The sequence below is a fragment of the Ranitomeya imitator genome, chromosome 3, assembly GCF_032444005.1.
Source record: "Ranitomeya imitator isolate aRanImi1 chromosome 3, aRanImi1.pri, whole genome shotgun sequence".
Lineage (NCBI taxonomy): Eukaryota > Metazoa > Chordata > Amphibia > Anura > Dendrobatidae > Ranitomeya > Ranitomeya imitator.
The window spans coordinates 417,831,831-417,845,597 of NC_091284.1; the positions used below are offsets into that span (position 1 = coordinate 417,831,831).

Consider the following 13,767-nt stretch of genomic DNA (forward strand, 5'->3'; position numbering starts at 1 on the left):
CAGAGCACCACATGCAGACCCCCCCACAGGCCGCCCCGGAGCAGGAGCATATCATTAACTGAAAACTGCAAATAAAGATTAACCAACAACTACAAGACTGATTTAATCAGTATAACAGCACCAACCTGACAGTGTCTGTAGGTTACTCAGCACAATTTTTTTTTTTTTTTTTGGGGGGGGGAGATGGTGACTACAATAACAATCCTAGGGAGGTGGAGAAATGATGATATCTCGGTCACTGAGAGGGAGGGTGGGCACAGGTGGCACATGAAGACAGTAATTTACTTCAAACCCACTACATAAGAAGGAGATTTCACAGGGCGTTTTTTTAACGAACTTTTTAAGTGATTTTCACATATGTTTGTTATAAAAAGCGATCATTGTGTGTGGATATTGCAAAGGTCTATGTGGGTTACACTATGCATGACCCATACTGGCAATCAGCACTCCACAACTGTCTAATATTACACTGGTCACAAAACCAATATTCGGGCGGTTTATTCCACACTCATGTCTGGGCTTACTGCACATGCTCAGTATTCATTTCCACCTGCCGAGTTGTTTGTTTTTATGTGAATGTTATATGGCTATGATCACAGGCAAAACTGCATTCAAAATGGATCCATTGAATAGCTGATGCAAACTGAAGCACAGAGACCCCATTGGTTATTTTGGAGATTGTTTTGGTTCCTTTTTTGTCAGCGTTTCCAACAGAAGTAGAAAGATTTGTATGATGCGCTTTTTCTTAAAATTCTAAAAATTGAGACATAATCAAATCAAGGCGGACCTCATAATAAGCAATGGGGTCCATCTGCTTTAGTTTGCATGAGTTATGCAATGGCTCCATTTTTGGTATGTTTGTCTGCCTTATTTTACTTAACTCCACCACAAAAAAAAAAAAAGATGATACTTGGTCCCAATGGAGTAACAAAAGTATAACAATTTTATTGATAAAAATATATCAAAGAACAGGTGTACAAACAGGTGAAAAATGCAGCGACATCTAAAAAATGCTGTACAAATAGCAGGAGACAGGTACCCAAGAGCTGAAGATTGCTAGTATAATTAGTCTATTCCAATAATAATCATGATAATACTCCCTATACTAGTAGTCAGTAGGGGTTCACATCCACTATCCTAAAGACATAGCAATCAAATGACTGTTCAACTGGCAGTAAGATGTTATAAATAAAGTACTAAGGCCACATAGCAGTGGACTAATCCCACCGTTACACACTTAGGGGTGATGAGCATCGCCACAGTCTGGATATTACCAATATAACTGCAGCCAGCACATGCCTAATGACGCCATCATAAGATGATAGGTCTAAAAAGTCCTGTTATACAAGGGTACTAATGATTCAATATAATTTATGTACTATGTTGAAGCGCCATATAAGTTACTATATACTTATTTTACTAAAACAGAGCAGACAATCAGAATTCATAAATGCATGTGTGAACATTAGATTGTCATGGGCAACTGTCTCCAAGTAACACATACATATGTAAATATTTTCTGATTTTTACAGTTATGTGCACTAATTGGATATAATTATCAGCTATTTAACACCTTAATGAAGGTGGATGTGCACTAGCACTGTATAGAACAGGCTATACACAATTTGATGGGGTCACAACTCCCCTGAAACAGTTATCAGCCCAAAGTGCCACTGTTCATGGTATAATGGGCCCACACCTCCACTGTAAACAGTATAATGGGCTCACAGTTCCCCGGTACACTGTTTGATGAGCCCATAGCTTCCCTGTACTCAGCATGACTGGTGCACAGGTCCCTTATGCAACACTATGGACCCCCACAGCTCCCTTATGCACAGTATTATGGACCCACATCTCCCCTATACACAGTATCATGCTTCAACAGCTCCCCTATACACAGTATTATGGGTTCATTGCTCTCCTATTTACAGTATGATGACCTCCCAGTCCCCTAAATAAAATATAATGCCTGCACACTGTATGATGCCTCTGCAGCAAATTCCACTCACAGTAGCCCCCATGCTATACGATGGTCCCCACAATATATGATGCCCCCCACGCTGTATGATTGTCCTATCACAAGTAATATTAAAATAAAAGCATCACATACTCACCTAACCTCGGATCCTGGCAAGTTCACCGGCATACAGCAGCTAGGCGTGGGCAGACAAATGTGATTATATCATCGCTGCGTGGCATACACAGGATGTCAGCACTTAGAGCAATCTGCAGATTACAGAACGGAGAGCGCTAGTGCAGCAAGAAAGACCATTACACTTAAAAGTGGCGGTTGCTCTGGGTGGACCCCTCCGAGTCGGTGACCGCCCTTTCTGCCACTATAAAGAGCAAGAAGAGGTCAATGCACTGTGGTGCAAACTAGCACTAACTCTGAATTGTGGAACAGCAGAGACTACAGAGAGAACCAATGCCCTTAGGGTACCGTCACACAGTGGCATTTTGATCGCTACGACGGCACGATCCGTGACGCTCCAGCATCGTAACAATATCGCTCCAGCGTCGTAGACTGCTGTCACACTTTGCAATGTACGACGCTGGAGCAATAATTTCATGACGTATGTGCGATGTAGAAGCCGTTGGTTACTATGCGCACATCGTATACAATATCGTGCACACCTTTGTTACACCATGCGATCATGCCGCCACAGCGGGACACTAGACGACGAAAGAAAGTTTCAAACGACCTGCTACGACGTACGATTCTCAGCGGGGTCCCTGATCGCAGGAGCGTGTCAGGCACTGCGAGATCGCTGGAACGTCACGGATATATCGCTGGAACGTCACGAATCGTGCCGTCGTAGCGATCAAAATGCCACTGTGTGACGGTACCCTTAGAATAAAGCATGTGAAAGATAGTGAATGAAAAAAATATTTCGTAATATTTATTGATCAAAGTTGGGTAAAAATATTTAATATTGGTGTTTCTGATCTCTGCATCATGCTGTATGCATTTGCAAATAATTTGTCTAAATGTTAGTAAAATGCTTAATTTCCATTGTGTACGCTTCTGTTATGTAATTGTAGGTCAATAGGAAGAACATTCTGCACAATGGATGGAAATGGCAGCATGGTGCATATCCATCCTTCTTCCGTTGTAAGTATTTGACGCCAAGCATAGACAGACACATGCTGATTCACGTTGGTTACTTGTCTACTACTAAGGAAACTATAGGCAGTTCGATATTTGTTGGAATAGATGCATTGTTGTTTTCCTTTAGTTCCTTTGTAATAAATGTGACAAACCATTTTTAGAAATGAGTCCGTTATGCATTTTTCTGCTACCGCTCCATAAAAGGATTTCCAGCATTGTTATAATAGCTTGCTTTATTGGTGCAGCGCTATGACATGATGTAGTACGCACCTAAGCAGCAGTAATAGCATGCTAACCCATTTCCAGCCTAGGCCCCTCAACTCTACAGTGTATAATGTCACAGTAGCAGTGTACCTAATTTCCTTTCATCTCCTCCCATAGACCTCCGTATCTTCTATCACCTCTGTAGTGAAACAGACACAATCACACTTGGATGGCAGCGTATCTGGTTTCCTAACCGTAGATCCCTTCCTTTCATTGTGGTGTGTTGTCATTTTACCATGTAAAATTCACTGTCTTTTTAGTAGCACATTCACATCCCTTCAAACCTTTTTCCCACTCCCTTTTTACCCAAAACCTAGCAGCAGAAATTTTCACTTCCCTCCACCCCTTTGTTCTCACTACTCACCTGCTGCTCCTCTTACCCGAGACGCACTCTTCTCTTCCGCGCTCTCTTTGATGTACATTATAAAAGCTGCTGACCTCTAGATATTGGAGGGCAGGTAGCCTTTGAGTTATTCAGTGCAATAGTCTAATTTTTTTTAAATTTATTTTTCTTTCAACATGAAGTTGTTTGGACGGGAGGCCCACCTGGAGTGGATTTTATTTCACAATGTTCTGGTTACATCCAAGATATTTGTTCGAACGGTGTGTCCTATCCGCTATGAATGGGTTAAAGATTTGCTTCCTAAACTACATGATGTTGATGCCTATGAACTGAGCAGTGTTGCCAGAGAAGAGGTGACTGAAGAGGAACTAGCAAAATGGGAATCAAGAGAACAAACCAAACGGAACGACGGTATGATTTCTTTTTTCTATCAAACAGTTACTAATAACCGATAAGGGACTCACTTATCCTAACTCGTGTATTCAACTCCTCTTAGTGTCCGGCATCACAATCAAGTAATAGTTACAGTACTCTACTTTATTTCATCTGATTAAAAACATGGCAGGGGATCAATAATTCTAGTATATGGACTCAACGGACGTATGGACTTAGACCACATACTAGGATTATTGTTTACCTGCCATGTCTATAAGCGGATCATCTGTTTCTTTTTTACATACCATATGCTGTCAACATGGAGTATATTCTCTTTCGTCATCCATAATGTAGAGCCTACTATTAATTTAGTTGGGTGAGATTAAATAACTTACAATTGCTCAGCTCAATATATTTAATAATGTACAGCAGGTTGACAGAAGTATTTAACAAGTCACCATTTTTCTGAGTAAATATATTTCTAAAGATGCTATTGACATGAAATTCTCATCACATGTCGGTAACAACCCATCCAATCCACACATGCAAACAAATCAAACCATAGATGTCTATAAATTAAGTTATGTGTTTATGATGAGAAATTGCACAGGGAAAAAAAATATTGAAGACATGAAGAAAGAGGTGCAAAAGCCATGGAAGGTCATGACACTAGCTTAAATCTATCAATAATTAGAAAGCAATCCTGCCACTTTGTGCAAAATATTAGCTGATTCAACTTATGGCCAATAAGAAGGGGTCTCATTACCCAGGTGAGCTGTGTCAAGACCTTCACAACTTTGTCGTAAAACATACTGATGGCATTGGTTACAGAAGAATTTTTAAACTACTGAAGGTTCCAGTGAGCACTGTTGGGGACTTAATTTGGAAGTGGAAAGAGCATCATTTCACCTTCAACTAGCAACGACCAGGTGTTCCTTGCAAAATTTCAGACAGACAAATTAAAAAGAATGATCAGAAAAGTAGTCCAAGAGCCAAGGACCACCTGTGGAGAGCTACAGGAAGACCTGGAATCAGCAGGTACAATTGTTTCAAAGAAAACTATAAGTAATGCCCTCAACCTGCATAGCCTGTGTGCATGCAATATACCATTGCTGAACAAAAAGCATGTTCAAGCAGGTTTAAGGCCATGTTCACACGATCCTTTTTTTCATGCGGAATTGCCGCGATTTTCCCGCTGCGGGTCCGCAGCTGTTTTCCATGCAGGGTACATTACATTGTACCCTATGGAAAACAGGAACTGCTGTGCCCACAATGCGGAAAATAAAAAAAAAAGCTGCGCTGAATAGCTGCGGGAAAAAAGAAGTACCATGTCACTTCTTTTTTCGGAGCCGCAGCGGTTCTGCACCCATAGACCTCCATTGTGAGGTCAAACCCGCAGTAAAACATGCAGATGAAAATAATATCTGCGGGTTTTACTGCGGTTTGTGGTGCAGAACCGCTGCAGCAGGAAGTGCGGGGAAGCGGGCGGAAGTGCGTGGGCGGAGTGTGGCTGCCCCCCCGTGCTCCGATCCCGCCCCCCCGTGCTCCAATCCCACCGCCCCGTGCTCCGATGCCCCCCAGTGCTCCGATGCCCCCCCCCCCCCCCGTGCCCTAATCTCCCCCCCTTATACTTACCCGGTGTCCGTCCGGCCGTCTTCTCCCTGGGCGCCGCCATCTTGCAAAATGGCGGGCGCATGCGCAGTGCGCCCGCCGAATCTGCCGGCCGGCAGATTCGTTCCAAAGTGCATTTTGATCACTGAGATATAATCTATCTCAGTGATCAAAATAAAAAAAAATAGTAAATGACACCCCCCCCTTGTCACCCCCATAGGTAGGGACAATAAAAAAAAATTAAGAATTTTTTTTTTTTTCCACTAAGGTTAGAATAGGGTTAGGGGTAGGGTTAGGGTTAGGGGTAGGGTTAGGGTATTTTCAGCCATTTTAACCCTAAAAAACTTCCTAGAAAACACACAGACTCTGCATAGAAAACTGCATAAAAAAAAGGATAAAAAAAAGGATCAAAAAACGCATCAAAAAACGCACCAAAAAAAGACAAAAAAAGGACCAAAAAAAGGACCTGCGTTTTCTGCCAAGAGCTGCAGTTTTTTAAAAAACAGTCCTGAAAAAAAAAGGATGGAAATCAGGAACGTGTGAACATACCCTAAAGTTTGTTCAGCATCATTTAAAAAAGCCTGTGAAATACTGGAAGAATATAGTCTGGTTAGATAAGACCAAAATTGAAGTCTTTGGATGCCATAATACACACCACGTTTGGAGGCCAAAAGGCACTGCATATCACCCCCAAAACACCATAACAACAGTGAAGTTTGGAGGTGGGAACATCATGGTGTGGAGCTGTTTTTCAGGATACGGCACTTTGAAACTTCATATCATTGAAGGAAGGATGAATGGACAAATGTACCAAGATAAAAATCTGCTGCAATCTAGTGATGGGTGAGTGTACTCGTTGCTCGAGATTTCCCGAGCACGCTCAGGGGTCCTCCGAGTATTTTTTAGTGCTCGGAGATTTAGTTTTCTTTGCCGCAGCTAAATGATTTACAGCTACTAGCCAGCATAAGTACATGTGGGGGTTGCCAGGGAATCCCCACATGTACTTATGCTGGCTAACAGATGTAAATCATTCAGCTGCTGCGAAGAAAACGAAATCTTCGAGCACTAAAAAATACTTGGCGGACACTCGAGCGTGCTCGGGAAATCTCGAGCAACGAGTATACTCGCTCATCACTACTGCCGTCTACTAGGAAGATAAAGATGAAATAACGGTGCAAATTGCCTCTTTAGAAAAAAAAAAGAGGACTTAAACTCTATAGCGCCACCTGTTTGAAGTGGCGATCCTACAAGTCACAATCAACCCTTTAATGAGTCTTGTAATATGACTTATGATAAAACTCAAATCAGTATCTCAATTCACAGAAACGGTGTTTCGGGCTGTTGGCCCTCGTCAGTGCAAAGCATGAGAACTGATTTGGCTAGGTGAGAGGCTCTGGACTGCGGTCTAAGGGGTAAGGTTTCTCCTTGTGGAGAGTGACATACCAGCTCTGGCTTGTCAAGGTAAGGAGGCTTATTCGCCGTGCAATGCTCCTCTGGGAAATTTATTATGCAAATTGCCTCTTCTGAGAAAAAGAGGACTTGAACTCTATAGCGCCACCTGTTGGAAGTAGCGATCCTACAAGTCACAATCAACCCTTTAACGAGTCTCCTAATATGACTTAGGATAAAAGCATTTCAGCAAGACAATGATCCCAAACACATTTTAGAAGGTTTTTTTTTTCTCTGAAACCAATAACCTAAACTGAATTCAATAGAAATTTATGGAATGCACTAAAGCTCAGAGTTCATAGGAGTCCACTGAACGTTTAGGATTTGAAGAGTGTCTGTGTGGAAGAATAGGCCAAAATCACACCTGAGGCGTATTGAAGTTGTCATAACCAATAAAGGCTTTTGTACAAAGTGTTAAATAAATTTCAGTAAGCCTGTTCAATAATTGATGAGAATTTAATGTCAATAGCAACTTTTAGAAATATATTTACTTAGAAAATTGGCAACTGTGTGTCCACTTTACTTAGAATAATACTGTATAAATGTCCTTTTTAATGTAAATAATTAGTGAGAATGATTTTGCACTGTTTTATATTTAATTCGATTATTCTTGCAGCTTTCCACACTTTTCACGGGAATATTTAAAATGTATTTGTGCTAGTTACAGAATAGTTCTCAATAAAAACTGATGTCACAGTATTTGGTTAAAAGAATGTAAATATTAAAATAGTCCCAGCACTTTGCAGTCAGATATATCCATGCAATTTTTGCATCAGATTAATGTTTTGTAAGAAATACATGCAAATTCAGCTTTGTGTCTACAGATCTAACACTTGGATACACAAAACTATTAAAAATGTACCGTACGTTAAGAAGGTGTGAAGTTCATTCATGTGAAAAAAGAATCCCACCTAAATGTGACAGTCCGAACTCCACCGATCAAACATTGATAACCTATCCTAATTATAATAAGTGATTCTTCTGTACGTAAGCATAATTATTTACTTTTAAAGGGAAGCTGTCACCACATTTGACCTATCTAAACTATTTAATATGGGCATACAGGCTATAAAATACTGAGAAAAATACTACCTGTGTGTCTCATCTTTTTAGAAATCTGATAAATCCTCTTTTATCACTTATATATATATATATATATATATATATATATATATATATATATATATATATATATATATATATACATATATATATATATATATATATATATATATATATATATATATATATATATATATATATATATATATATATATATATATATATATAATATATATATCCTCTTCCAGGCTCTGGGGAGGATGGTGTCTGGAAGATAACTCTGCCTCCAGAGATTGTTTTACATGAAGGGGAAGTTACCAGTGAGAGAAGTAATCAACACAGAACAGGAGAAATTAAATTTGTCTTCTTGCAAACTCGTTTTCTGCTTCTCTGTGATCCTTGCTGTATTGTAACATTATTACAGCCCTGTCTGTCTATAAGCTGGAAGCTGAGAGGAACCTGCAGATGTGTCAGTTATAACCACACACAGCTCTGCAGTGAGATCAGGAGCAGAGAGCGGCCATTACAGGTCACACTGGGAATGCCCCCTTCTATGAAAAACAAGCTGTGGAGGCAGAGTTATTTTCCAGGTGGCATCCTCCCCAGAACCAGAAACAGGTAATTTATATAAAGTGATAAAAGATGTTTTCTCAACCACAAGGCATCTGATGTGAGGCACACAGGTAGGACTGTCTTCAGCATTCTATAACCTTTATGCTCATATTAACAGTTTAGATAGGTCAATGTGGTGACAGATTACCTGTAAAGTTGCGTAGAAGTAATGTGTGGTGTGCCTACTTTATCCTTGTTGGTCCTGTCATAACTTACACCCACATATTATAGGGAATCTGTCACCCCCAAAATCGTAGATGAGCTAAGGCCACCGGCATCAGGGGCTTATCTACAGCATTCTGTAATGCTGTAGATAAGCCCCCGATGTAACCTGAAAGATGAGAAAAAGAGGTTAGATTATACTCACCCAGAGGAGGTCCCGCTGCGGTTCGGTTCGATGGGTGTCGCGGTCCGGTCCAGTGCCTCCCATCTTCTTATGATGACGTCCTCTTCTTGTCTTCATGCTGCGGCTCCGGTGCAGGCATACTTTGTCTGCTCTGTTGAGGGCAGAGCTAAGTACTGCAGTGCGCACGCGCCGGCCTCTCTGACCTTTCCCAGCGCCTGCTCACTGCAGTACTTTGCTCTGCCCTCAACAGGGCAGACAAAGTACGCCGGAGCCGCAGCGTGAAGACAAGAAGAGGACGTCATCGTAAGAAGATGGGAGGGCCCGGACCGCGACGCCCATCGGATCGGACCGCCTACCCAGGCGAGTATAATCTAACCTCTCTTTCTCATCTTTCAGGATACATCGGGTGCTAATCTACAGCATTCCAGAATTCTGTAGATAAGCCCCTGATGCCGGTGGGCTTAGCTCATCTACGATTTTGGAGGTGACAGGTTCGCTTTAAATGGGTCACATCCCCATACTATAAAATCAGCCACAAATAAACTGTGTTATTCCATACCCAGTTTAATAATATACACCGCTTCCAGCTAAATGGTGTCCTGCAACATCCAGATAATGTAGGGGCGCGTGTCTGCCCGTACTGCTATGACCACACATGTAATCACCTCTTAGGGCAATACACTTGTCATCTGGTTTCTATCTTGCACTCCCTAAGGGTCATTACCCGCACAGTGCTCCGGTCTCCTATTGGAAATATGGAGATATATACCTTATCTCCATCAATTTGACTACCCATTGTGGTTACATATATTTCCAAGCTTACGGCACATGCACTTTATTGCTATTTTTTACACCTGGTGTTACTACACGTGTTTTGAGTTGCAAGGCCCCTTTACCTGTCTTAAACAATTGTGGCATTTGCCATACTGTCTCTTACTGCATGTATCTTCAAATAGACATACATGACCCTCTACAATTCCTATCTGGTGTCCTTTAATTCTATCTCTTGCAAACTGCAGATCCACAGTGAGATTATTCATCTATTCATGTATGCATGCCATGACAACCTGTAAGCACACTAATGTATATACATATATGTACAAATATAAATATATTCATTCACTCTATGTTGGATTAATGTGTACACTCGGTTTTTTTGAATTAATGAGTACATTCAGTGTTCTATCTATGCTACGTGTCCATCGATGTCAGCATTGTATTGGACTTTTGTTTTGCTCATTTTGTATAACTGGCAGATATACACTTTGTGTCGCTATCACCGTTGTTATCATCCTGTGCTTCCCTCTTTTTTGTCTTTAATAAATTTTGTATTTTAGTCATTTATTGGTTCCTATTCCTGTTCATTGGACTTTATAGTTTGTTTTTTCTTTTTGGTTTCAACATCCAGATAAATAGTCTCTTATGGAGTCCAGATAAATAGCAGTAAACTTCTGGATTAGTGGTGCATATGTCCATACAGTTGTTTTCAATGACATGAAAAGACCTTGTCAAAACACAACCTATAGCTCATATTGCAGTTTTTGAAAATGACGTGTGATGTTAAAGGAATCCTATTTTATCTATCTGATGCACAAATTGGATAGGTGTTGAGCGGTGACTGTCCTGGCCTAATATACTCCTGAGTGAAGCTTCTCACCACATGGCATAAATTGTTGTAGCAGTGCTCGTATACATAGGAAAAGAAGGCACATTGGAAAACGTCCATAGCCAAAAATTGGGGGGACTAGAAGGAAAACAAATGTGTGTATCCTGGCCTGTTGGCAACTATGAATAAGAATACCACAGCACTAATTTACTAGCCACTGAATATAGTTTTGTTTTTCCACTTGTTTGTAGGAGGACTAGAAGCCTCATTGAAGAAAATGCAGAAAAGAAACAATGACAAGTCGATATCTGATGCGAGAACACGCTTTCTTCAACGAAAACAGCAGAAAATGTTGAATTCATATGCTCACCAAGGAGAAAAAAGTTGACAAAAGTGAAGCTGTGCTCTTTTTATATAATTACCAGTTACATCTAGATCATAAAACATATGACTATTCCGTTATTTGGTGAAATAAGCTTAACACTGCTGTTATATTGATGACCTGTCCTTAGGATAGCTAATTAATATCAGATCGCCTGATACTCCCATCCCATAGATTAGACGCCATCCGCTCCAACAGCAGTCTGGAAGAAAACTGTGTACAGCGCCTGAACGCCACTGCTGACCACACTGTGTCTTGGCTGTTCCCAGGTGCTACCGCTCAGCTCCTATTGATAGGAATGTGATCTGAGACACCGCACCTGGGAAAAACCACTATATAGTTTACAGCGCTGCAATATTCCGACTACATACACCGTTTACATCCAGCTGATTGGGTTGCCAGTTGTCAGACCACCATTAATGTTATATTGATGACCTAATCCAAGGATAGGCCAATATCTAAGGAGTGGTCTGTATTTTACCTATCTTCCACAAGAAAAATGAAAAAGAAATGGTGATTATACACTTTTCCAACATCCAAATTTATTTTCATCCTAAATCTGTATCTATTTAATGCCATAATCTAAACTATTTTCTAATATACTTTAATTAAAAATTCCCTTTCCTTTCCTTCCCTAACTACACTATTTAACTTTTTTTTCCACTTTTTGATAATGCTTAGATTGAGAATCCCAGTGCATTAGTGAATATTCCAAAAATATAAAACATTTGACTATGCCATTAAGTTGTTTTTTTAAGGAAACTGATATTTTAGTGTACATTTACAGTACATGACTTATCTCTACATGACAATCCAAATGTCTGTGGATTCTGTGTATTGTCCTCACTTCAACTGATGGTGTAAACAACAGGAAAACCTAATGTGCTTGTGCATTGTTCCTTCCTTTTGTAAGATAAACTGAGGTGGATGTGAATGTCATTAAGCTTGTAGGTCAAAAATTCTGTCAATATATTGTTATGAAAATTGCATTTTTTCTTACAGAAATCCCTTGCTTTCACTCAAACAGCTATAATGTTAAAGAAGAACTCCTTCTTTCATCAGTTAACATTGCAATCATCATATTATATAGTGCTGTGTACTTACAATTGCTCAATTTGCCTTTCTACCCAGCTAATTCTTCTCTTTTCCATTAGGTCTATGACATCACATGATTAAAACCTGAATAGCTGAATCCTTCTAATCTCTATGTAGAAACAGGAGGTCAATTTTCCCTGTATGAGTCATGAGTCACTGCAAATGTCCCTGGCAGTGGGGAGGAAGCAGCTGGGTCAGGAGGTGGAGAGAGGAAAGATTTATATGGAAAAGAGACATCCTGTTTCTATATAGAACCAAAAAGACATGGGCTACTTGCACAGTGAACAAGTCTGTAGAAACCTGTTCACACCACCAAAGAACTTGAAGACACAAAAGCGCACAGTGAGGTAAAAAAAATACTCTGTTGTAAAAAAGTCACAGTAAATAAGCAAGTGCTAGTTTAAAAAATACAGGGTATTTAGTTAATACGTTTTTTTTTGCAAAAAAAGTATGTTAAGCTGCTCCACCAATTGCCAAGGTAAACTAAATACCGTTTTTTTCCATCTTTTGACTAGCACTTGCTTATTACTGTGATTTTTTTTTTTTTTTTTACAACAGAGTATTTTTGACCTCACTATGCTCTTGTGTCTTCAAGTTTCTTGGTGGTGTGTGAACAGGTTCCTACAGACTTGTTCACTGTGCAAGTAGCCTATGTGTTTTTGGTTTTATAATTGTTCTCTTGTTTCTACAAGGCTGGGGAGTTCACCACTCCTCTGTGGGTCATTTGCATTGTAGCTGTTCCATCCAGCATGTCCACATGGATATTTTCTCTCTGAACCCTGCTCATACAGGTACTATACAGATGATCAGGTTTTTAAATACATCAGATAGAGATTATATACATTAGATAGGACTGCTCTGTTATGGGTATACCTTGGCGATTGGTGGAGCAACTTAACATACTTTTTTTGCAAAAAAACGTATTAACTAAATACCCTGTATTTTTGTATTTTTTCATTTTTTGACTAGCACTTGCTTATTTACTGTGACTTTTTTTTATAACAGAGTATTTTTTTACCTCTCTGTGCGCTTTTGTGTCTTCTTGTTTCTATATAGAGCAGAAAGAACAGAATAATTTACTGGATAGAAAGGCAAAATTAGCAATTGTGAGTACACAGTGCCATATGATATGATAATTGCAATATATTAAGAGGATAAAAACTTTGATGGGAGGAGTGCTTCCTTAAATTCAGCTGCCACTAGGGTAAGCTTACTGCATATTGTTTTTAAAGGGGTGTTTAGACATTGATCGCATATCCTCTTGTTATGTTCTAAACATCTGACCCCATATCCTGTTGCCCAAATTGGATAGGTGCCTTAAATGGGTTGTCCATGAACAAGACAACCTCTTCTTGATCAAAATGTTTGGCCCCCATAAAATAAGAAAGCCTATACACCTGTCCCGTGCCCATGCAATTCCTGAGGTGTCAGCACTCGCTCTCTCTGGGGCTGTCATGCGGTGTTGTGACATATGACTCCAGCACCCAATCAGCGTTGGCGCAACTGTCTCCAC

At 40.1% G+C, this 13,767-nt stretch overlaps 1 protein-coding gene across 2 annotated transcripts in view; it reads left to right on the top strand.

Annotated features, from left to right (window-relative positions):
- Positions 1 to 12,504, top strand: part of DHX40 (DEAH-box helicase 40) — a 215,730-nt gene extending 203,226 nt beyond the window's left edge. For both annotated transcript variants that reach the window (XM_069757182.1, XM_069757183.1), the window contains 3 exons: positions 3,043 to 3,112; positions 3,899 to 4,127; positions 11,029 to 12,504. In XM_069757182.1, coding sequence (XP_069613283.1) covers positions 3,043 to 3,112; positions 3,899 to 4,127; positions 11,029 to 11,165 — 436 coding nt within the window. In that variant the 3' untranslated portion in view covers positions 11,166 to 12,504. The remainder of the gene's footprint in view (positions 1 to 3,042; positions 3,113 to 3,898; positions 4,128 to 11,028) is intronic.
- The last annotated feature ends 1,263 nt before the right edge of the window (positions 12,505 to 13,767 follow it).